The sequence below is a fragment of the Bactrocera tryoni genome, chromosome 3, assembly GCF_016617805.1.
Source record: "Bactrocera tryoni isolate S06 chromosome 3, CSIRO_BtryS06_freeze2, whole genome shotgun sequence".
NCBI classification, from domain to species: domain Eukaryota; kingdom Metazoa; phylum Arthropoda; class Insecta; order Diptera; family Tephritidae; genus Bactrocera; species Bactrocera tryoni.
The window spans coordinates 32106973-32129726 of NC_052501.1; the positions used below are offsets into that span (position 1 = coordinate 32106973).

Below are 22754 nucleotides of genomic sequence, written 5' to 3' on the forward strand. Positions count from 1 at the left end.
GACCAGTGAACTACTTTTTTTTGTTGGGGGTACTACCTAATTTGATTTAAAAAAAAATATTTTAAAAGTGTAAAAAAGAAACAAAAAAATTTTTTGTAAATTTCAAAATACATATAAAAATATATTAAAAAATTAAAATGATTGAATTTTGTTGTCGCATAAAAACAGTTTTCCTAAAAAGTGGTAAAATGTATGTGCGTTCACATGAGAGTACTCCCTTAATTTCCAATTTAAACTCTCGCACCTTCAGGTGTTGACAAAACTTTGTATTGCGCCAGAATTCCACATTCATTATTCGACGAAAATATGAAGGAATTACAATAATGTTGGTATCTTATTAAATTATATTTTAGGTCATAGACTCTCTTACCCTCTGTATTATATTTTACTATACATACAAATCCGGAATATTGATATTAAAATCAACCCAGTTAATAAATTTAATATATTGGGTATACAGTAGAGGAGCGCTAATCCGGACATGGCCTAATCCGGATTCCACTGTAATCCGGACAGGGATAAAAAAACTCAAAATTTCTATTATGTCCCTTGTAATCCGGACCGTCATTCTCTATCCGTATTCTCTAATCCGGATCACATGTTTATTATTCACTACATTCGCTTTTATGCTTTATTGGTTTAAGGTTTTTTTTGTTTTTTTGAAACATGTGTATTATTTGTTATAATAAACAAACCGAAATTTATAAATATTTTTTCATAATACATAGTTCTGATATGTCTTTGGTAATCCGGATTTCCTTATGTTCCGAATAGGGGCCGGTTTTAATTGATCCGGATTAGCGGGCCCCTACTGTATGAGGAAAAACCGACCAGTCATTATACGAAGCTTGCTTTTTGTATTTCGAGTTTTGGCAACCATAATTTTGCAAGCTGACAACTCACAACTTTATAGTAAAGCTTGAAATATTCATCTAGATCAAATAATTTAATTATATCTAGAACCTTTCGTGAAATAGTGACAACTATAGGCATTAGTGAGACTAGCATACATTCAGCATTAACATTTGATGGTAGAAAAAAATGTTGGACCCCCACTATTTGTCGTTCGCTCAAAAAATAGGCTCTCCTCGATTGGTCGACATAAATTGTAAAAAATGCGATAACGGTGCTTCGAAACATGTCTATGACAACGTGATAGGGGATGAATCGTGGGTTTATACGTATAAGCCCGAAAGTAAGTAACCAGTGATATTTTGAGGTGCTCTCACACTGGAATAAGGTGTCCCTGTAAGTAACAGTCGACTGTGTGGGTATTTCAAAATGAGCCGCACTCAACAGTTAATTCTGAGCGGTACACAAACACTTTTCTGACAGTCGTCTTTCAAGAAATCAAGAAAACCCACCACCAAAGACGGATCACTCTTTACCACGACAATGCCAGCTCATACACATCGACTGAAACAACTGCATTTTCTATACTCGATCGATAAGTAATACACCGTAAAGTGCTGACTTGGCAACAAAGTACTTCTTTTTATTCTCGTACGAAAGAAATAGATGAAGAGGTCAATGATTGCGCTAACTTGTCACATTTCTTAAGCATATTCAGAAGCATATTCAGAAGCATGTTTACACGCAATATTATGATGCGTTGTCTTCACTATGACCAACATATGCAGCGTACGGCTTATTAAAATAACGAAAAGCAACAAAAAGTTGGTGTAATTCGTTGACCAAGTTAACCCATATATCCATTATTTTACGTTTCGCTTACATACAAGGTCTGTCGCAAAAGAAACAGGACTGTTAAAAAAAACAACAAAAAATTAATATTTTTCAAAAGTTTTATTTTTTTATTCAAAGTAGTTTCCTTGTGCTTCGATGCAGCGGTTAGCCCAGTCAATTAGCATTTCAAAGGAGTGTTTAAGGTAATTTTTCGGAATGCTCTTGAGAATATCGGTCGTCGCCTTTTGGATAGCTGAAATGTGCTGAAACCAGTGTCCTTTCATGGGCAAATGAAGTTTTCCAAATAGGTAAAAACACAGGGTGCCAGACCAGGTGAGTAGGCTGAGTGATTAATGGTTAATATGGAGTTTTTTGTCAAAAAATCAGTGACAAGCGTCGACCGATGACACGGCGCATTATCGTGCAACAGGCGCCAGGACCCTGCCTCACGGTGTTGTGGTCGAGCACGACGAATGCGTGACAAAAGACGCTTCATAACACCAAGGTAAAACATAGCATTAATCGTTTGGCCAGATGGGACGAACTCTCGGTGTACGATACCCTCGGAATCGTAAAAACAAATCAGCATTGTCCTTATTTTTGACTTCTGAAGACGACCGACTTCTGATCGTCACAGAGGTCCTCACGAGCTTCTAGGAATCGCTTAAACCACTCATGCACCTTACTACGGGATAGGCACTGATCACCATAAACTTTTTTCATCATTTGAAATGTTTCAGTAAACGTTTTACCAAGTTTAAAACAAAATTTAATATTTACTCTTTGTTCAAAATTTTACGACCGATGACCAAAAGCTGCTGTCACTTTATGATCGATAACATCGATTGCAGTTATCCGATGGTCTTACAATTTTTACGAAATGTCAACAAGAGATCAAACTTTTTATTTCATATACCCACCAATAGGTGGCGCCACAAGGAACAGTTATATTTAAAAAGTTCTGTTTCTTTTGCGACAGACCTTGTATATATTTATGTTTGGCATAGGGGGATAGGATTAATATTAACCCGATTTTATCTATTCTTGCCATTACTGCATACTATTACCAGTAAAAAATGTTCACTGAATTTCATTGAGAAACTTCGTAAATTAACCGATACAAATAGTTTGACCCGCGTCAGACCAGAAGCAACTTTAGTTACGATTGGACCCTATATAAGGCAGGACATGTTATTTATAAATCCGTGTTAAAGAAAATTAAGAAAGATTCATTGAGAACCTCCTTCGAAAGACTGTCATCCATCCTCAAAGTTTATTGGCATTCTTGTGCAAAATCCTTTATCATTATGGGATCTAAGAAATGATGATGGTGAATGGATCATAGCCAGTGAGGAACCGTTGAAGTTACTCCTGAACTGTACAGATATATTTGACCTTTTGGTCGAACATTACCTTAGGTGGCCGCTGAATTCAATCTTAAATTTGTCAGCCAACCCCCTTTGTTGTAAGTACGATGGACCCTCATTAATTTTTCCCCTGGAATTCTGCCTTGTTGTAAAAGTTAGACGAAATTGTGAGTGTTCTAACTGGACACTGTCTGATAGGTATTCATGTTAGTACAGCCAACTATTTAGCTTCACAATAGTTAGTCAACAATAACTCAGTTACAACAAACTTACGTAGAATTCGTAAGTTTAATCTTGGACACAAGAGAACATGCCTATCTGGAAAATATTCACTCCGAGTTTCAGTAATATGAATTGAGATAATATTTTCGGTGAAACAACTTAGCTGTGGCCACTGGATTCTATATATTCGATATCTGGGAACTTAAAAAGCTATGGTCCGAAATTAACTATTTTTGGACGTGAGCTGACATACGTCATAGCCATATATGCTGATTTAAGTGAAAGATTGTTACAAAATTTAATTTGTTATATGTAAATAAGAAGTATGTGTTTTTGTCGTCCGCAACATAGGAATAATAAAGTAATGCCAGGCTCGTAATTCGGAGGATGGAGTCATGTGTAGAAGTTCACGCAAGCTCCCATATACCTAATAACCTATATGAAATTAAAACTTCCGGTTGAGTATATATCGATCAGTAAGTGAAGTATCTTAGCTAAATGAAGTGATCGTATAATATTTAAAATACTAGAGCTTAATTCTCAAAATGTGTATGTTATATTTCAATGAAATTTAGTAGACTTCTTATTCGAATTAGTTTTGACCTTGGTCTATATCTCATACCCTTAATATTCTTCCAATTATTTGGTTGATTCTATTCTCATATACTTAATTAAATATCAATTTATATGATACGATGTATAGGAATTGGTCCAAATAAAATTGGAACACATATGTAACCAACTCTGTTCGGTACCCTCTCATTACTTGACCCGATAAATGTCAGATATAAATTTAGCAGTTGAAAAAATCTCAAAATGTATACTTGGTGCCTTATCAATAGCATTCTCCCTCCGAAGGGCGAATTCCACCACAGCCAAACCATGGATGAATGGGGAACTAATGAACCTTAGACAGAACTCTTGTAGACCTTTATCATTTCATGAATACAAACACAAACTCAGAAAAGCAAAACGCAACTCGTGGCTTCTGTGGAGAAGTAGACAGCATAAGTGGTCGAAAGACCATATGCAGACCGCATTAAGGGTTGACAGCCAATGGTGCAGGGGACTTAACATGGAGGATTCTATAAAAATATTACGAAATACTCATTTCCCACAGTAACATACGATAGATTTCTAACCTGTCATACCCCCCAGCCAAAATGACGGTCTCGTTTTCTCCCAAGAAATAGTTACCAAAGCACTTAGTTGCTATGTGGCTTATCTTAGCATGTGACTTAATCAGTCCAGCAAGTTCTGTTTAATGTTAAATGAGGTATAGACAAAATTAATTGTGGCGCCCCTTAAGTCTCATTGCGCTAATTTAAGCAAGCACGCTATAACTAAACTCTCAGTAGGTAACTCTACTAACATCATACGGGGACCCGGTCATATACATAGGAATAGAAGGAAATGAAAAGGCAGATGAGCTCTCCCGCTCGGAAGCAGCTGAAAGCACAATTCCCGTGAGCTACCCCAGACCATTCAGCTCCTTCAAGGGTTTTTTGAAGCAATGGACTCTAGAGGAACACCTTAAGTCTTGGAAAACAAGCAACATTGGGCATACCACAAAGTTAATTTGAGGTGGTGTCGATGGTGGATAGACCAAAAAGCTCCTACTTCTAGGTATAATAGAACTTAATAACATTGTAGGGATCATCACAGACTACCTACCCTTAAGACTTTTATAAAATTGGAAAAGTATATTCGCCGGAATGCAGAGCTTGCCCGGATGATGATGATACGCTGGAGCACTACCTTTTCGAATGGCCAGCCTTCAGCCGGATTAGACGGAAAATATTCCATGGCACACAATGCTCCAACTCAGAGATGGGCAAATTTTTAGCCCGCAAAGTTAACAAATTGCGAACGAGGGCTTGATCAGTTTACGGAAGGAAGGGCATAAAAAGTTGCGAAAAAATCAATGACATTCCTCCGAAACTTGATGTTCATCGCAGCATTCAGGCAGGGATAATGCGATGTCCAACTTATTCCAGTGTGAGAGCGCTTGAAAATTTGGGTTTTTTATAACATTTTCCATTACGGCCAGATTAGACAAAATAATACTTTTTGGGCATATAAATTAAAACACCCAACATTTAGTACGAATAAAAATTACTATCTAATGGTTAATTAATATATAGAGAAACTGTTTTAATATTTTTATGGTAGGTTAAAATAACAGACTTTTGACCTTTCAATACCCAATAAAAGGATTTAAGCTTTTTAGCTCTCAATAAATAAATGTTTTTAATAATTGTCCATTGAAAATAATACTATGATGCTTGACATTACAAAACGTTTTATCAAAAGAATTTAAATTTCATAAATTTATTTAATTTTCATTGTTTTACATTTTTTATAAGTGGTCTTGAACAATGCACCAAATCCCTCCGTTTACATACTTATTTTTTTTTTTTTTGTTAAAATTTCAATCTGGCCATCGCTCGTTTCCAATTGCTAATCGTTAAAACCTCCTGAGCTCGATCAGCTATCAAAGTTCAGGAGGTTTTGACGTTAAGCAATTGCTCTCTCACTTCCAATGAGAAATGAATTGGGCATCTCTGATGCAGGGATAATAGGATGCCCAACTTATTTCGGTGTGTTAGCGACTCAAAATAAAATAATAATAATAATTATATTTATAACATTTTCCATTGTGGTCAGATCGAACAAAATAAGAGTTTTTGGGCATTTAAATTAAAACATCCAACATTTATTACGACTGCAAATTATTATATATTGGAGTTTTATCTAAAAGCAATTTTACTTAATAAGCACATCTTAAAATTTCACAATACCACATTGTTGTTCCTATTTTGTTCACACTAATGTATATGTGATAGAACTGTTAACGATGATGATGCCGATTGTAAAATTTCATTTTAGTTACAATTGGGAAATATTTTCTCAAGTTGTGGGCTTTTATATGTACGTACATATGCAAGGCAGTTTTATACACATACATATGTACCTACATATGTGACCTGGTCTACGGAAAGGGGGCTTAGGTGTCAAAAAATCAATTTTCACTTTTTAGTTGATTCGGATGGAAGATGAGATGCTTTTTCACGTGATAGAATCCAAAAAGTCATAACTTGTTTGAAAGTTCCCTAAAAATGTAGAGAAAGAAGAGTAAAAATACGAAAGATATAATCTTTTTGTAATGAACAAAATACATTGAATTATAAGCTTAGTACGCAGCTCGCAAGAAACGTAAAAACTTCATATAAAAAAAAACGCTTAAGAAACGGTCAAGATACTTTCCTGCGACAAACTTACTTGTGCTAGTACGCAGCTCTCAAGAAATCTAGTACTAATTTTTGATACTTTTTTTTCAGTAAAATGTGAATATGACAAACCTGGTTTTGCGAAGAAACATCAAATCAACAATTGTTTCTTTTGAAGGAAATTCGAAGTAATCGTCAAATTCATCCTAAATTAGTTGAAATCATTATTATGAAGTATATTCCATTTTGAAATGTTATATAAAACCTACCAATCATCAACAACATTTCTTAAATCTCAATGAAAATATTTATGTTACCATATACATACACACATACATATTATGCACAAAGTTTGTTTTCTTTGTTTATTCTCTCTTGCTCTTCTAATGTAGATCATTCACAATGCGTAACCAGCTGCACAAAATTACTTGAGAAATAATGTATTTTTTTCCTTGAGCAATTACTTGAGAGCTGCGTACCAACCTATAAGCTATAAAGACATGATTATACACTAGAAAAACGTATTATGGGCCAAAAATAATAATGCTGAGTAGTTTATGTATTTTTCTTTGTTGTCGTTTTCCTTGAGATCTTTTTACGTGTTGATCCTGAGGAAGATGGACCTGGTTCCTCGTCTGGTTTGAGAACATCTTCACTAGTTTTTGCCTTCCGTTTCTTCGATGGCAAATCTTTCGGCAATGGAGCCACAATATCTACTTTAGATATATCCGAAACTAAGCTGCGAAGATTGTGATAGATGTACCACTGACGTTCCAAAGATAAACCGGCTGGTTGTATAACTTTCGGCATTTCAGGATCGATAGGTTTTAACATAAGCTTAAAGGACTGCACTTCTTCACTGTCTGCGAATTGCTTGTTTTTATTTTGTTACCAGCTCCTCCTCCTTTACTTCAACAACAGACAGGTCAATCTAAACAAAAGTTTGTTCGGTATCATCTTCTGCCTGAGATACACATACTTCGTCTTAATCATAATCGCTCTCTTCATTGTTTTCATCATCCTTTGCATGGAAATATTGTCCGTATACGGCACTGAACTCCTCATCAACACTCATGTTTCATTTCATGACGAAATGCGAAGACGATAATCAACAGAAACACTTACACAAATGTGATAAAAAGAACATCCGGAAAGAGAGACGAATGAAATCAAGACAACAGCAGCTGCGCGGTATTAGAGTAAACGTCACTTCTTCAGTGTTACTTTTTTAAATGTTCCACACTAGCAACTTACGCGATGAACTATAATAATATTCCGACCAAAAACAACACTTACTGGACGTCCTTGAAGCCTCTGGGAAGGAGAACAATTAATGAGATAACGAGAAACTGACGAAACGAGTTGTTTATTTTTAACAGCTGTTTCCCAGAAAACTAGTTTTCGCACGTTAGCTCCCTTTTCGTAGACCAGGTCACATATATAAAAAAGAAAAGGTACTTGTGACCATAATATATATTTTCTTTAAATACATTGCAGTTCCATTTAATGAAAATGCTTATAAATATATATGATTTGTGATATTTTTCAGTTTGGTTATTTTACCAAAATATACAAAGAATTTAGGTTTTTTTCTATATTTATTTTATTAAATTTTATAGATCTAAGTTGGCTCTGGAAATGTATTAAAATAATAATACGCACTTTAGAAAGGGAACACATATTTTCAAAAAAATCAAAAGTAATCAAGTAAAAATATATTTGCGCGGTATGAGATTATTAGTAAACATATAACATATGTTTAAAGAAACGGTGGCTCATAAAATGAAGTTATTATAATTTAAATGTGTAGAAACGCTATCAGCGCGTGAGAACAGTGTCCAAATTTTAAAAAGAAAAATTAATTCATTTAATGTGGAATGGGAAGAAAAGTATTTATGTCAGGAATGCTCTGGCAGCAAACAATGTCTGCTATGTAAAAAACATGTTCAGATGAAGAAATACAATATTCAAAGGCAACATGAAGCGCAACACGAAGAATATGATCGGTATAAAGGTGAATCCCGTACCCATTTTTTATGAACTTATGACAACATTAAAGCAGAGGTTTTTAAGTTAATAAGTTGTTCCAAATATGATATTATCTGGATTATTGTACTTTTAGGAGTGTTCTCTTGATAGTAACGGTGCAATCCATATAAGCTATGCAATTGCACTAAAAATAGTTTTGGGTAACCAGTCATTTTTCAATGGAGATTTCATTAAATAATGCATTTTGGAAGCAGCTGGAACTTTAACCAAAGAACATCTTCCGAAAAATTTATTATACTTTCTATTATTTGTCTCACATTTTATAAATTTATAGTTATAAAGAAATTTAAAATTGTTAGGAAATTTTACAATTGTTACCCACAGTGCAACTAACCATACATATATGAGCGCGCTCTCAACCACAAGGAGTGGTAAAATACCTTGCTCTCAATTTCCTCTGCATGTTTGCGCGCGATGATCCCCTCATCTAGCCCTCAAAATGTGCACGCGTGCCCGAACGGTGAGGGTTAATATGCCCACCTCTGCTTCAAATTAAAAAAACATTGGGCAGCTCGATGGAAAATAATTAGGTCTTTTACCACATTCACGGAGTTGCTAGATAAAGCTTAATTTGGTTATCAATTTGGCAGCACAATGAGCGCTCGCCCGCCTCCCACTTTCAATATTATGTATCCGCCAACGGTCCAGTCGTTTCAGAGATTATCAGGAAGAAACAAAGTCAGCAAAATTCAGTGATTTTGGCATATCATAAAAAGCGGATATTTTAATAATACAAACAGATGTCCCAATTTTACTTATATTTATTAATTGGATTGTTGGCGAGCAGTAGCAGAAATTGGAAGTATCTCGAAAACTTTACTTTTGAACAGTTGTTTGACTTATCTCTCTTTTAAATCCAAAGGTAACACCAAGGTGTTTACTTAGTTGTGCGATACATATTACATAATCATTATATATTTTTGTCTAAAAAACAAAAAAAAACAAGAAAATAAAATAAGTTAAACAATATTTATTCTAGTTAAACACAAAGCATAATCCCAAAACAAAATTTACTACAAATATTTAAGACTACCTTTTCAATACACATGAGTAACATTATATTACAAATATAAATATTCAGACACCCGCTTCCTTTTACTGAGTATTATAATATTCTAATACACATATGTACATACTATAAGCCTATATATATATATATATATATTTTTTGTTTATATATATATATATACGTATGTATGTTTATATTTTAATTAATTGGAAAGTTTTTAAGTTGTAGATATACTTGTATATATAATAAACTTTGCAATGTAGCAATTACAATATAATATAATTAAAACCATATAATTCTCTAATTTGGCATGAAATTCTTTTGTGTAGATTTTTATGAAAACAGATTTAATTTATAGATATACGAATATTTGCAAACATATACAGAAATAGAAATGACTACCATTACATTAAACTAACTTAATTCAACTACAGGGAGAACCATTTGATATGTTTTAATCAATTATATTCAATTTACTTATTATATTAAAAAATTAACAATATGGACATCAAATACTTAGGAATGTTCCCTTTGTGTATATTTTTTACCAAAAAGCATTGTTGCGACAAAAAAAAGGTTTCTATTCAGTCTTGAATATTAAAAAATGAGCAGGCCCATTAAATACGAACATTTTCTGTAAAAAAATTGTGTGGTCTTATCTGGTTTTGAAAAGAATCCCTTAATAAAATTCCATCATTAAAATTTTTTTACTATTTTTTTTTCATTTTATTATTCGAAATAAAGAGATGAAAATACAATTTTGAAAACCAATGATTGATTACTCTTGTCTGCTCAATACTTTCGTAAAAAATTCTTCCAAAGCTTTCTTATAAAAAAAAATTATATTAGGGAAACAAAACCCAAAACTATATACATATGTACCAGTAGTATGGTTACATACTTATATGTATGTAAATACATACATATACGTATCAATATTTACACAGGTTAAATATTATAAAAAATATGCAATATTTGCTCCAATGTACTATACATATCCCGCTTCCTTATCTAAGTTTTTAATAATTACATAAAATACGCGTAGTATGGAATATTTTTATTTCGACTCCTTAGCTTTCTTTTTTGTCAAATCGAACTGTGCTGTTGCTAAATAATTAGATCCTTCGAGGTGAAGGGTGCTTTGTCTATTCGAGCTTCTTATTAAGCAGAATAAAGCAAGCGAGAAAAGAAAAGCACCCAATGCAAAAAGGCCAATTATGATACCCAAACGAATTTTTGGCGGCACGGTTGCGGCGAAGCTCATTAAATCGGTTATTTCGTCCGGTAGTTCGTCTATGCCTTCCTCAAACCACAAAATGGGAAAGACAATATCAGGAAAATTAGCCACTTGTTTTATATCGAAAACTTGACTGACAGCTAAATTGATCTGGACACGAGCACGAGCTCTTAAAGTTGTTCCCATCGTCTGAAATAAATTTAAAATTTTATTGTTGAAGTTAGTATTTTATTTATTTAAGCACTTTTGTTTCTAATTAAAAAGTAAAAAACAAGAGAAAAACGTGAATTTCAGCTGAACCGAAGCTATAATACCCTAAACCGGTACATGTCATAAAGCATGAGCGATGAGTTTGTATGGCAGTTATATGCTGTAATGGTCCGATATGGACGATTCCGGCAAATTAGCGGTATCTAATCAGTATCTACTGAGGGACTAGTTCGCATATATACAGATATGACATAATCGACTCAGTTCGTCGAGCTGATCATTGCTATACATATATACAGTGAGGATGGAGTTATGTATAGAAGTTCACGCAAGGGAGGAATGCTCTTTGAGTGCCATTCACTTGGGAGTGGCCAGTTGCGATTCTTTTACATATTGTTCAAGCAGTACACGACTTCCGATCTTAGACCAAATATCCTTTGGGTAGCTAAAAAACTTCCGTTTGAAGTCGAGCTAAAGTGAGAAGGCAAAACAATCCCCTGCACTGGGTTGAGCGCTTGCTTTGGGACCCGCCACGTAAAATCCGCTACCTATGGAAAAAAGAAAACAGCCTCGGATGAGAGACCCCCTTTTGACAACAACCCCTACAAACATGCTAACGAATATGATTTAAGGACCTGGAACTTCCGGTCCTTAATTAAAAAGGTGCCTCTGCCCAGCTGGTTAATGTTCTCGTTAAAATAAAGGTTAACATCACCGTCGTCAAAGATGGAGAATGTCTGCTATGAACGCTTAGAGCACACCTATGAGAGCTACCCCCGTCACGGTGCTTGGTGACTTTAAAGCCAGGGCGGTCAAAGAAGGTATCTTTGGCACATCCATGATTGTCAAATGGGTTGAGGCTGATCGACTTCACCGGGGCCCGAAATATGGTTATCTATACTACTAGACTCCGACATAGTAAAATTCATCAAGCTATCTGGCTGTCTCCGGATCAAAAAGCCACCAACCAGATAATTCTAACATAACATTGATTTTGATCTACTTTAATTTGGCCGATCGGTAGTCGGAAAGCATTGTTTCATAGACGTTAACGCGACGATGTGTCGGAATTGAATACATTAGTTATATGAGGTTTAGACCAAGGTATAGACCAATAATACATAATGGAAAGACGAAAATCATTTAATAGGATTTATTGGGGCAGAGAAAGGGGCGGGCTAATTGCATTAATTTTGGCATTGCTTAAGTATACTCTAAAAAATATTTTGAAACAATTTCATATATAAATAATACTCTCTGCCGAATATGCCGGCATAAATCTTCTTAAAATGACGAAAATAATTATAAGTAGTATAAGGGAGTTGGGGGATGGAGTCATGTGCAGAAGATCACGCAAGTGAAGAAAGTATTCTGATCACCATTCACTTGGGAGTGGCCAGAAACGATTCTTTTACATACGGCTCAAGCAAGTTTGATTCGTGGTGGGAGAGAGACTCCGTCGCCGAGTGCTATCATTCACTCCTGTGGATGAACGTCTAGCCACAATCCGGATAAAAACGAAGTTCTTTAACATGTCGTTGATTTGCGCCCACGCCGCGACGGAAGAGAAGGACAATGTGACCATAGATGCCTTCTATGAGCGTCTGAAGCGCACCTATGAGAGCTAGCCCCGTCACGATGTCAAAACCATGTTTAATGACTTTATCGCCATGGTGGGCAAAGAAGGTATCTTTGGCACAACAGTCGGTAAAATCCGCCTCCACAAGAAAACGTCTCCAAATTGGTTGAGGTGATCGACTTCGCCGGAACCCGAAATATGGTTTTCTCTAGATCGTTCATGTTGTGATAGACTGAAGACACGTCTCAAGTGTTTTAGACGTGCATGCACTCCGAGGCCCTAACATCGACTCGGACCACTATTTTGTTACAGCCAAGATAGCAGAAAAAACCACACGTCAACAATCACAACTGGCAGGTTTTGGAAAATGCAAAAGAATAGCTGGTACGACGAGGAGTGACGTGTCGCAGTGGAGAGACTGACGAGAGTTGAACAGGAATGCGAGACGCATTTGCAGACAAAAAGGAGAGAGGCCAAAATGCGTGAGTTCGAAGAGCTTGGCAAGCTGGCCGACAGGCGTGCTGCTCGAAAATTCTATGAAAAGATGCGGCGACTAACAGAAGGTTCCAAGACCGGAGCAAACTCATGCAAAACCCCCAGAGGTGATCTAATGACTGATGCCCAGAGCATACTAGAATTATGGTGGGAATACTTCTCCGACTCCCCACTCAATGCCGTTCTATTGCCCGACCATGAAGAAGTTCGAATAGCAATTACCCGTCTGAAGAACAACAAAGCGGCGGGGACCGATGGATTGCCGATCGAGCTATTCAAACACGGCGGCGAAGAACTGATAAGGAGCATGCATCAGCTTTTTTATAGAATTTATTTCGTGTAATCTTTTGTATGCGGTATGCTTTTAAGTTACAGTGATTATATGTATAAGTTGGGCGGGAGTGTATTATGAAAATAAAATCAATGTTTTTATTTTTCTATCCTTGAATACTGCAAATAAAATTTGCGATTCACCCAGCAATTTAACAACTCGTAGGAAGCAACAATTGGAATAAACTAAATTTTCGTGGAAAGTTGTCGAATACCTTCCCTTTTTTTCAAAATATGTATTAAACTACGTATACAATAAAAAAGAAAGAAAAGAGAGAAATATTTATTATGATATTGAAAAGGGGTACATTAAGAGTTAAATTCTGATAATTCTTAGTACACACTTTCTGTTATTGGATTGTGTTATTATACATAGATATGTATGTATTATACTATGTAAAGAAAATTTTCACTTACCGGATGAACATCAATGAAAAATTTATGCTTCTCCTTATCGGGTGGTGAAATTCCTTCCACTTCAGAGAGAAAACTTTCGTCACCCAAATAAAAGTGGGGAAAACTCAACATAATTGGGGAATCTTAATAAATTAATATAAAAAATTTAATTAATACTTTATACAATAGTATTGAGTTTTTAAATGTTAGTACCATATTGACAAAGGGAAACATTGAATAGCCCATTTGGTGAACAAGAAGGTTGTCCTGCTGGACAGAAACACATATTTTCGGGATTCCTTTCAACGTCTGAAAATACATTTTCGGGTGGTGTGAACCTATACCCAACGATGCTTTCTTTGATATGTACTTCTTCTTCAAACACAAGTGGTAAAAGTCTGCACAAATCTTTATCGTATACGTATAGAATGCGATTCTTTTCAATATGTGGCGGGAATATTGAACCATCTGTTCCATTTAATCTATTACAGTCATCATTTAACCAGTGAGGCAGATATGATCTTCCATTATATTTATCGATTATTCCATACTGTGTTATGTCATTTACTCCTGTGAAAATTGTTACACGATCCTGGAAAAGGAATTGTATTATGACCATATATGAAGGAAAATGAAATATTCTATATTGCACTTACGGTAGACGTCCCATTTTTACCGTACATTAACCCAAATTCTTCATATGGCAGCTTTTGCTCCTTAGGTACAACATCTTTAGCTAATTTAAGAAGTGGATCCTCATAGCCCCATAACAGCTGACCAACAGAGACTTGAACAAACGGCTTTATTTTCAAAATATCCATTATACTGGCCATGGCAAGTCGTAAGAATCTGGAAAGCGAATTGTGAATAAAAATGACCTTATTTAAATGAGAATTGAATAAAAATCAAAACCACATACCTAGCTGCGTGTTTGCTCTGAGACGTTGCACTTAACATCGGTATATTAGGAACAATTACAACATCATCCTCCATTCCGAATGACAAATCTTCTCGGAAAATGTAAACTTTTTTCAAATTATAACTTAATGTGCCGTTTTCATTTTCAACAATATTGACTTTCTCCCATGACTCTCTGCAAGGCGTAAAATATTTTTTTTTTTATAAATTTACTTATTGATTATAAACATAAATATTATGTTATTATTAATTTATTGATAAATTTTATTATACAAAAATGATGTTGACTAATAATTAAACTAAGAATATAGACAAAATTGTCTTATCTACTTAATTATAACAATGATTATAATGTTTAGTGTATGTATGCTAATTATGTCACGAACTCCTTTATTTAAAAAAAAATGGCATAAGCCAAAAACCACCAAAATAATAAATTGTTTCTTCCCATGGCAGTTTCTTCTACAGAAACTAGCTATTTACACTCTCAACTTGTGCTTTCGTCTGCTAGTTCCTTGGATTAAGAAACGCTTGTAGCTAGAACGAAACTAATGTTTTGAAATACACAGAATGACGAGGTTTTATCTATTAAGCTAGGTTTTATCTATTAAGCTAGTTAGTATATTTCTACTGAAATTTTTGGTCATAGTTAATATGTACCAAAATAGTTGTTACTTCTATGCAAAAATGGCATCGTCTAGTTGGGATTGTGAGTTTTACTTATTATAAGAAAGTTTGTAAAAAGTTCAGTACTTTTCAAGAAATGTTAATAGATTATTTGAATATTGTAAAATGACGTTAAACGATTCGTAAGTACTAAATTACTTTTAACCTGATCACCAACTTTGACTATGCGAAAAACATATAATTTTTAATGTACTAAAATGTAAATAATGTAAAAATATATTATTTTCTCTTTTATCGTGACAATAAACACCCTGTATTATCACCAACCTTTGATTTTTTAGTAACAACAGTAAATAATTATTAATACCTTAACTTTATTTTAACCAAAGGGGAGAAATAGAAAAATTATTATTTTCGCTCACTCCTCCAAGAATATACAGTATACACATACGTACCTACATATACAAATATAGTTGAAATTGGTATACGTATAAGACTTACGTGTAAACATAAGGGCCCACTTCATCAAGAATTGGTTTGGAAGCATTATTCAAAAACTCGTTTGCATTTGTGACATTATAAACGTAAACGGATATTTTCGGTTCCACAGGTGGCTTAGCCCACCATCCAAATGTTTGGCTTCCCCGGCGAAGAGCAACTTGATAGTTTATTATTATATTAATAAGCGCTGTAAATTCACAAGTAACCAGGATTCCAAGAATAATGAGGCATACTGCGAATGCTATAGTAATCCCTAAAAAAATATGCAACATGTAATATTAATTAAATATGTAAATATACCATAACTATCCGTCATTTTAAAAATGGAGTTTATGGAATTGAATCATTATACTGAGGATATGGAGTTTAGATTCAGTGTTAAACGACATAACAAAAAAAACGGGCCCACTTAATTTCATTAAAATATTTTGACTGATACATAGGGTTTAAAGTTAGATTGGAGCTAGTAGACTAGTGCTTAAAAGCTAAAAAAAATCCACAGCTGCCTTTTATTTCATCCTTACTTTTTTATTTCGTAGTAGCAGATGTAAAAAAGCAGAACTGAATCGTTTAGTGGGATCTTTTTCCGATTTTGAGCAAATTTACCATAATAATTTATATATTTTTAATACCACCTGAAGTAAGAGATTTTAGCAATCATAAAGCCTACTCACATTAAAAAAATCTAGAATTTTGACTTGAGATTTTTTGAGAAACCTTAACTTTCTTTCGATATTAGATATTATAAGAAGAACAAATAAATATTTTCAATAAAAACAGTGTGTTTGGGAACGAACAAAACTGCTTGTACAAGAGAAAAAAATAAAAAAAACGCAACTCTTGGTTATATGAATTTTTTACATAAATTTGGAGGTTATGTGATAGAAGTATCTGTACAAAAGTTATAGATTTTTTCGTACACCACTGCCATATAATTTTTTTAAGGGGGTATTCTACTCTAGAATTTTGAAAAATTCGATTTTTTTCATATATTTAAAGTTTAGACCCTTAAGAACATATCCTCCAAAAGATTTTTAGAAATTAAAATTATTTTAAGAGCTACAGTTACTTTAGTGACACAGTACTTAGCCCGGTTCGGCCGTATCGAATTTTTTAAATGCGTTTTTCTCGAAACTACTTTTTTCCACACGGTACCGGCATTATCTCAAATTCTATACAACCGATTTACTTGAAATTTTGTGTGAACCTTCTTTATATAATCCTTTATCGTTCCTATAAGCACCGTGTCAAAATTTTTGTTTTTAATATTTAAAAAAAAATTCAGGAATTTCAAAAAAAAGCATAAAAAAAGATTTTTATTTTCAAGCAGTCGCCATTTAAAAAAAAAAAAATTTCGTGTTCCCTGAGGTAGGGACTATAACAGCATCCTTACTGATTAAGAATTTCTTTTGATTTTTTTTCCAGACCACCAGGAGAGTCAGGATCAATGTCACCAGGATGCGCCATTTTTTTTAAACCTAAACCTTTTTTTAAACCTAAACCCCTCTAATTATTTTAATTTTTAATATTTTTTTGTAAATTTTTTTTTCTGTATAAAAACATGTATGTAAGAACACCATAAAAAATGAATAGTAAAAATATTAATTGCCTTTTTTCTACGACACTTTAAAAATTACCTGAAATTCATGCTTCTAGAGTAGAATACCCCCTTAATAGAGTAGTTTTGCCGGAAATTAACATAAACCGTTTTTAACCCTTAAAAATTCAACCACGCTCCTCCCCTTCCTTTTCCCCATCACAGATCGCCTTAAATTATTTTCCTTTAAAGACGGCGCACTTAACCTAACCAGCCCCGAGCGCACCAGTTCTCAAAGCTGTATCTCCGAAACTATTACCGGGATCAACTTGAAAATTTAGGACAATATTCTAAAATTCGATTTTTTGAAACCCGTAAGCTCTTAAGATATTAAACTGGGAGTCGGGTATATAACTGAAATCGGGTAGTAGCCAGGCCCTCTCACCACATAACGATTGTGTCGAAATCGAAATTTCCACCCGATAATATGTAGCGCTAAATGTCAGTAGCATTAAATTTCTCGATCAAAATAGTCAGACAGAGTTTCATGGGAACCGGTATTACAATTAAACTACGGGCGTGGCACCGCCCATCCCTAGGTATCTATGGAACTACTGAACTAATTTCAACCAAATGGTACATGACACTAACCTAACATTTTTCTACGTTCCATGTAATAAAATATAAACTTCCATCTAAGTCTTTCGCTGTACGATGTACAAATCAAAAGCTTGATGCTAAGAAATAGTAAGATCGGGTCAATACTTTCAGTAGCCATCGAATACCTAATATAAAGATTTTCAAAGTTCAGGTTGACTTAATATCATATATATGTTGATAATTTCCTTTTAAATAAATTGGTTCAAAACCTCTCATAGTCCACATACTATACAAGTCAGTAGCGTAGCTACAACTTCGGGCGCCCGGGGCCAAGGATGTCCTGCCGCCCCCTTTATCTACCTACCCACAAGTTTCATGAGGTGGTTCGAACAGAAGTGAATTTTTACAAAATATCTTCGATATTAAGTATATAAAATTTTGGAACTAGAAGCCACGCAATTTCTGAAGATCCAAAATTTTCACAATACGGTTTTTGAGGAAATTGATAGTAAATTTACAAGACATCCTATTAAAAGCCATATAAAAAACCTATTTTCGCAATTTGCAGGAATTTATGCCCGAATTGGAGTTTTTAAATATCATTTTTGAAAAAAAGCTAGAAAAGTGCTTCTTTAAGTTCTATCACTATTTTTAAGAAAGATATATGCCAAAACATATAAGACAAATTCAAAGACTGAAGAGTATTCGAGTAAAAATTAAAATTTTTCATTGTTATTCAGATTATTACAATTATTATCACAACTCTTTATCTTTTATAATAAATTTTGTAAAAAAATTTGTTGAAGTATTTTTCTGAATAGTCCACATACTATGCCGGTCTCTATGACTCACTACCTATAAGTGCCTTTTGTAAGATTTTCAAACCTTCAGTTGGCTTTATAGCGTATACGAGTATATCAGCCAATGAGTAAGATATTTTAGCAAATTAAGTGACCGTATAATTTTGGAAATATTGTATGTCGTTCTACATGTACTGATTTTTTGAAACTGATATATAATTTTTGAAAACAAAAAAAATCATACAAGTAGTAGGATGAAATACAGCGGAAAGGAAAGATAAAATGACAAATATTAAACGCGTTTTTCTCGAAAACGGTTGGCACAATTTCTCGAGACCTACTCAACCGATCATCATGAAATTGTGCACAGGTCTTTGACAACCAATTCCTTAAAACTTGGACGAAGTACTTTTTTCGATTATAACTATTTGAAAAAAAAAAAATAAAATGTCGCGAAATTTTCACTGAAATTTTCATTTTTTTTGTATTATCTAACGAATTACGAATCAATTGTAAATATTATGCAAATTTCGTAACTGAAATCAAAAACAAAAGATTAAAAATATGCTACTTACACCATTTTCGTAAATATGTACTGTAGAGCTTCGTACAAAATGTGTGCCTTCGGCCTTGCATTGCCACTTCCTAGAAATTTTAAATAAAAAAACGTGGTATTAGTAGTTTGCAACTATCATATTTTTATCATAGTGTTAAAAACTATATCATTAACATGTAAGGAAGGGCTCTAAGTTCGGGTGTAACCGAATATTTTATACTATCGAAATTTGCAAGGATCAAAGACGAGGAAATATATATGTACTGGTGTCGGCAGAAATTTATATTAAAAAATATTGCGAAAGAATTCAGTTTTCATTATTAGAAGAAAACGAGAATTAACTTATATTATAGGCCTTAGGGTCATTTTTCCATTAAATATATTCTGCTTCATATGTGCGTATTAAAATCAACCTAAGTGGACCAAGATAACGGACATTTGGAAGATATGTACTATGTACATACATTCAAACTATTAGGGGGAGGGATAACAGTTTTGAAAACTTTTCGAACAAAAAGTAAAAGGAAAATAAATAAGTACGTAAATAAATAAGGTACAAAGCCTTCAAAGACGGTCGAGCGATCGTTGAAGACATGCCTTAATCTGGACGAACTTCGACCTCTTAAACTGATGAAAATATTAAAAAAGTGAAAGATATGGTGCCAAGAAATCATCGCCAGGAAAATATTAGAGATATGGCAAGAGAGCTCGACATCTGATCTTTGTGTATGAAAGGCGTTCTTGCTCGACTCGTCTCAATAAAAGTGAATTTTTTTTCAAAAAGAGTGCCGTAAACGCGCCACTTTGTACATGCTTGATCGTGCGAATTCCGATCACACATTCATGCAGAGCATTATAACTTCCGATGAGACATGGGTTTACGAGTTTGACATACAAACAAGTCGCCAATCGCCGGAATGGAACCCGTAACCAAATTCGCGCAAGGAGCTGAAGGCCATCCCAAAGAGTTCTTATGAAACGTCTTTCAAGGACTGGAAAAGTTGGCATAAGTGTATTATACTATATGGTGGGGATTACTTTGATCTTTAAGTATTGAAGCTTAATTAAATATTTTGCGCTTTTTTTACAATTTCCGGGACTTTTCCATTCACAATGTATACGTATATATGCATGTATAAATTTTATAGGGTTTCCGACGTTTCCTTCTGGGTGTTACGTGTTATAAACTTTGTTACATCGCTCAGTCATTCATAATAAAAAGGCGCGATAGAATTTATTACTAAAGGCAAAATTTGATTTGATTAAAGGTTTTCAAAATAATTAAATGGAAACTAAATATTAATTAATATAATTACTAATGCAAATTCAACCATAGTTATGTATATAAACATATGTACATATGTATATATTTAAACAGTCTCTCTAGGTAAACAATATATTATATATAATATATTAATTTATGCGTACACATTGAATTATATACATATGTACAATCAGTACAAGGTCCATAAACCGTTGATCACACGCATACAAATATGTATAGTACATCCATTTATACATATAAAATTTACTACCTTGACCGGGGTCGCAAATCTGTATAAAATAAGTACGTGATTAAAAGAGTCGTTTGTAACATTGCGAAATTATGAATATATTATATTTAAATGGACATAAGTATGCTAATGAAAGCTCATGCGATTTTTATTTGAAAATATAGCGTTTTGTATCTGTAATTAAACCTTTCGTATCCTAATCACGTTTCCTTCGAGGTAATGACTCACTTTTTTCTGGAGTTTAATATTTTTAAGGTATTGTACAAAACACAAATATGTGGCACCACATCAATACGGTACGCATAAAATATCTGTTTTACCAAAATAAGTAAAATAAGTCTTTGTTGCAAATAATAAATAAATATATATGTATATATATATACATGCGTATAAATGCATTTCTGAATTCGCAGAGTTATGAATGTGTAAAGAAGCGACACAGAAGAAAGCCAAGATCGTACAAAAGTGGCATGCAATTATTTTTTATTCCAAGGTGATCAAGAAGCATTTCGAATATATCTACGCAGACGTGTACATATATATGATATGATACATATGTATGTTAACACACAAGCATAAATAATAATTATCGTATTCGTGAATATGTATGTATATGTAATACATATTTATACTGATATAAGTAGTATTATAAGTTACATATGTACATGCACTTGTATTCGCTATTTAGCCATATTTAGCTATGTAAAGGAATAAACAAAATACACCTCTCGAAATACTTCGCAAGTGTAAACACTTATGTATCTATATAAGGAAAATACATGATATACATATGTATATACATTTATATACAGATGGGTAAAATTTTATATAACAAATACTTGCGTTAATTTAGCGTGTATCAGTAAAACTGTACAAGACGCTTGGTGATACATGAACTCTCTTGCATACAAATACTTATGTTTGTATATTTACATACATATGTATGTATATACATAGCCATATACTATATATATATATGTAGAAAGAGGCAGGAAAAACGTTTACGCGTATTAACCGGACTCTATATGTATAATTCCAATATCAGTTTTATTAACTAATAGCATGTACAGTATGTATGTATATGATACCTACATACATATGTATATAACGATTATTTTCGAAATGGAACTAACCCATACATTCATCAATGCTCACAAACACATGATTACGTTCACATACTCGCAAATTATATGCGATTATACCTAAGTACATTGAGTTATTTTCACGTTTTTAATATATAGACATATGGGTAGACCAAGTCATTTTGTTATATACCTAACTGATGTTAAAGTATGCACGTAAAAATAAAGAAAGTTTTAATTTTGACATGTAAACTCTGAAACTGGAGTTGGAAAAAATTACGTTTTTTAGTACTAAACCCATTGCTTATGTACATTTACCTAACTAACTACGTTAAAAAAAAAAAAACTACCTTAAAACTTTTCACGTATCGAACTACAGAAACACGATTTTCAATGTATATTACTTCAGCGAACTAAGCCACTTGGCACACGATGCCAACGATATCTCTGGAAGACTAAAGACAAGACGTCGATTGCAGATTGAACACTGTTGTGCTAAAACAAAACCTGCTCAGCAGGTTGTACTTTGCTCAAACTTTTACAACAACCATAACTCGGTAGCAGTTTTGGATAAGAGAAGATAATTAAACGAACCTAAGCTTAAAAATATAGTTTGAGCTTTCAAACTTTTTTATTTTAAATAAATACACAAATAACTGATTCGAATACTACTTCTATATAAAAGCTCATTATAAGTCTAATAAATTCTCTTATATTGGAAGATTTTCTCTCTTGATACTTGAATGTGTTTACTTTGACGGTTTGACAAGTTTGTCGCCTTATTGAAATCTTTTGTTTTGCTTAAACAA

The 22754-nt window shown here is 33.6% G+C and overlaps 1 protein-coding gene across 1 annotated transcript; it reads right to left on the minus strand.

The window, feature by feature from the left end:
• Positions 1-10617: 10617 nt before the first annotated feature.
• On the minus strand, positions 10618-22415 carry LOC120772802 (lysosome membrane protein 2). The gene is made up of 8 exons (XM_040101585.1): positions 22296-22415; positions 19369-19438; positions 15857-16109; positions 14730-14903; positions 14467-14659; positions 14024-14402; positions 13832-13953; positions 10618-10989 (listed from the first exon to the last, which is right to left on the minus strand). The coding sequence occupies exons 2-8, from the start codon at positions 19427-19429 to the stop codon at positions 10621-10623; spliced, it is 1551 nt and encodes a 516-aa protein (XP_039957519.1). The 5' UTR covers positions 19430-19438; positions 22296-22415; the 3' UTR covers positions 10618-10620.
• Positions 22416-22754: the final 339 nt, after the last annotated feature.

Coding starts and splice junctions, on each gene's coding strand:
- LOC120772802 (XM_040101585.1), bottom strand. CDS start 19,429: ATGCAAGGCCGAAGGCACACATTTTGTACGAAGCTCTACAGTACATAT. Junction 14,660..14,729: donor CAGAGCAAACACGCAGCTAG/GTATGTGGTTTT, acceptor TTCGCTTTCCAG/ATTCTTACGACTTGCCATGG. Junction 13,954..14,023: donor TGTTTCCCTTTGTCAATATG/GTACTAACATTT, acceptor TAATTTATTAAG/ATTCCCCAATTATGTTGAGT.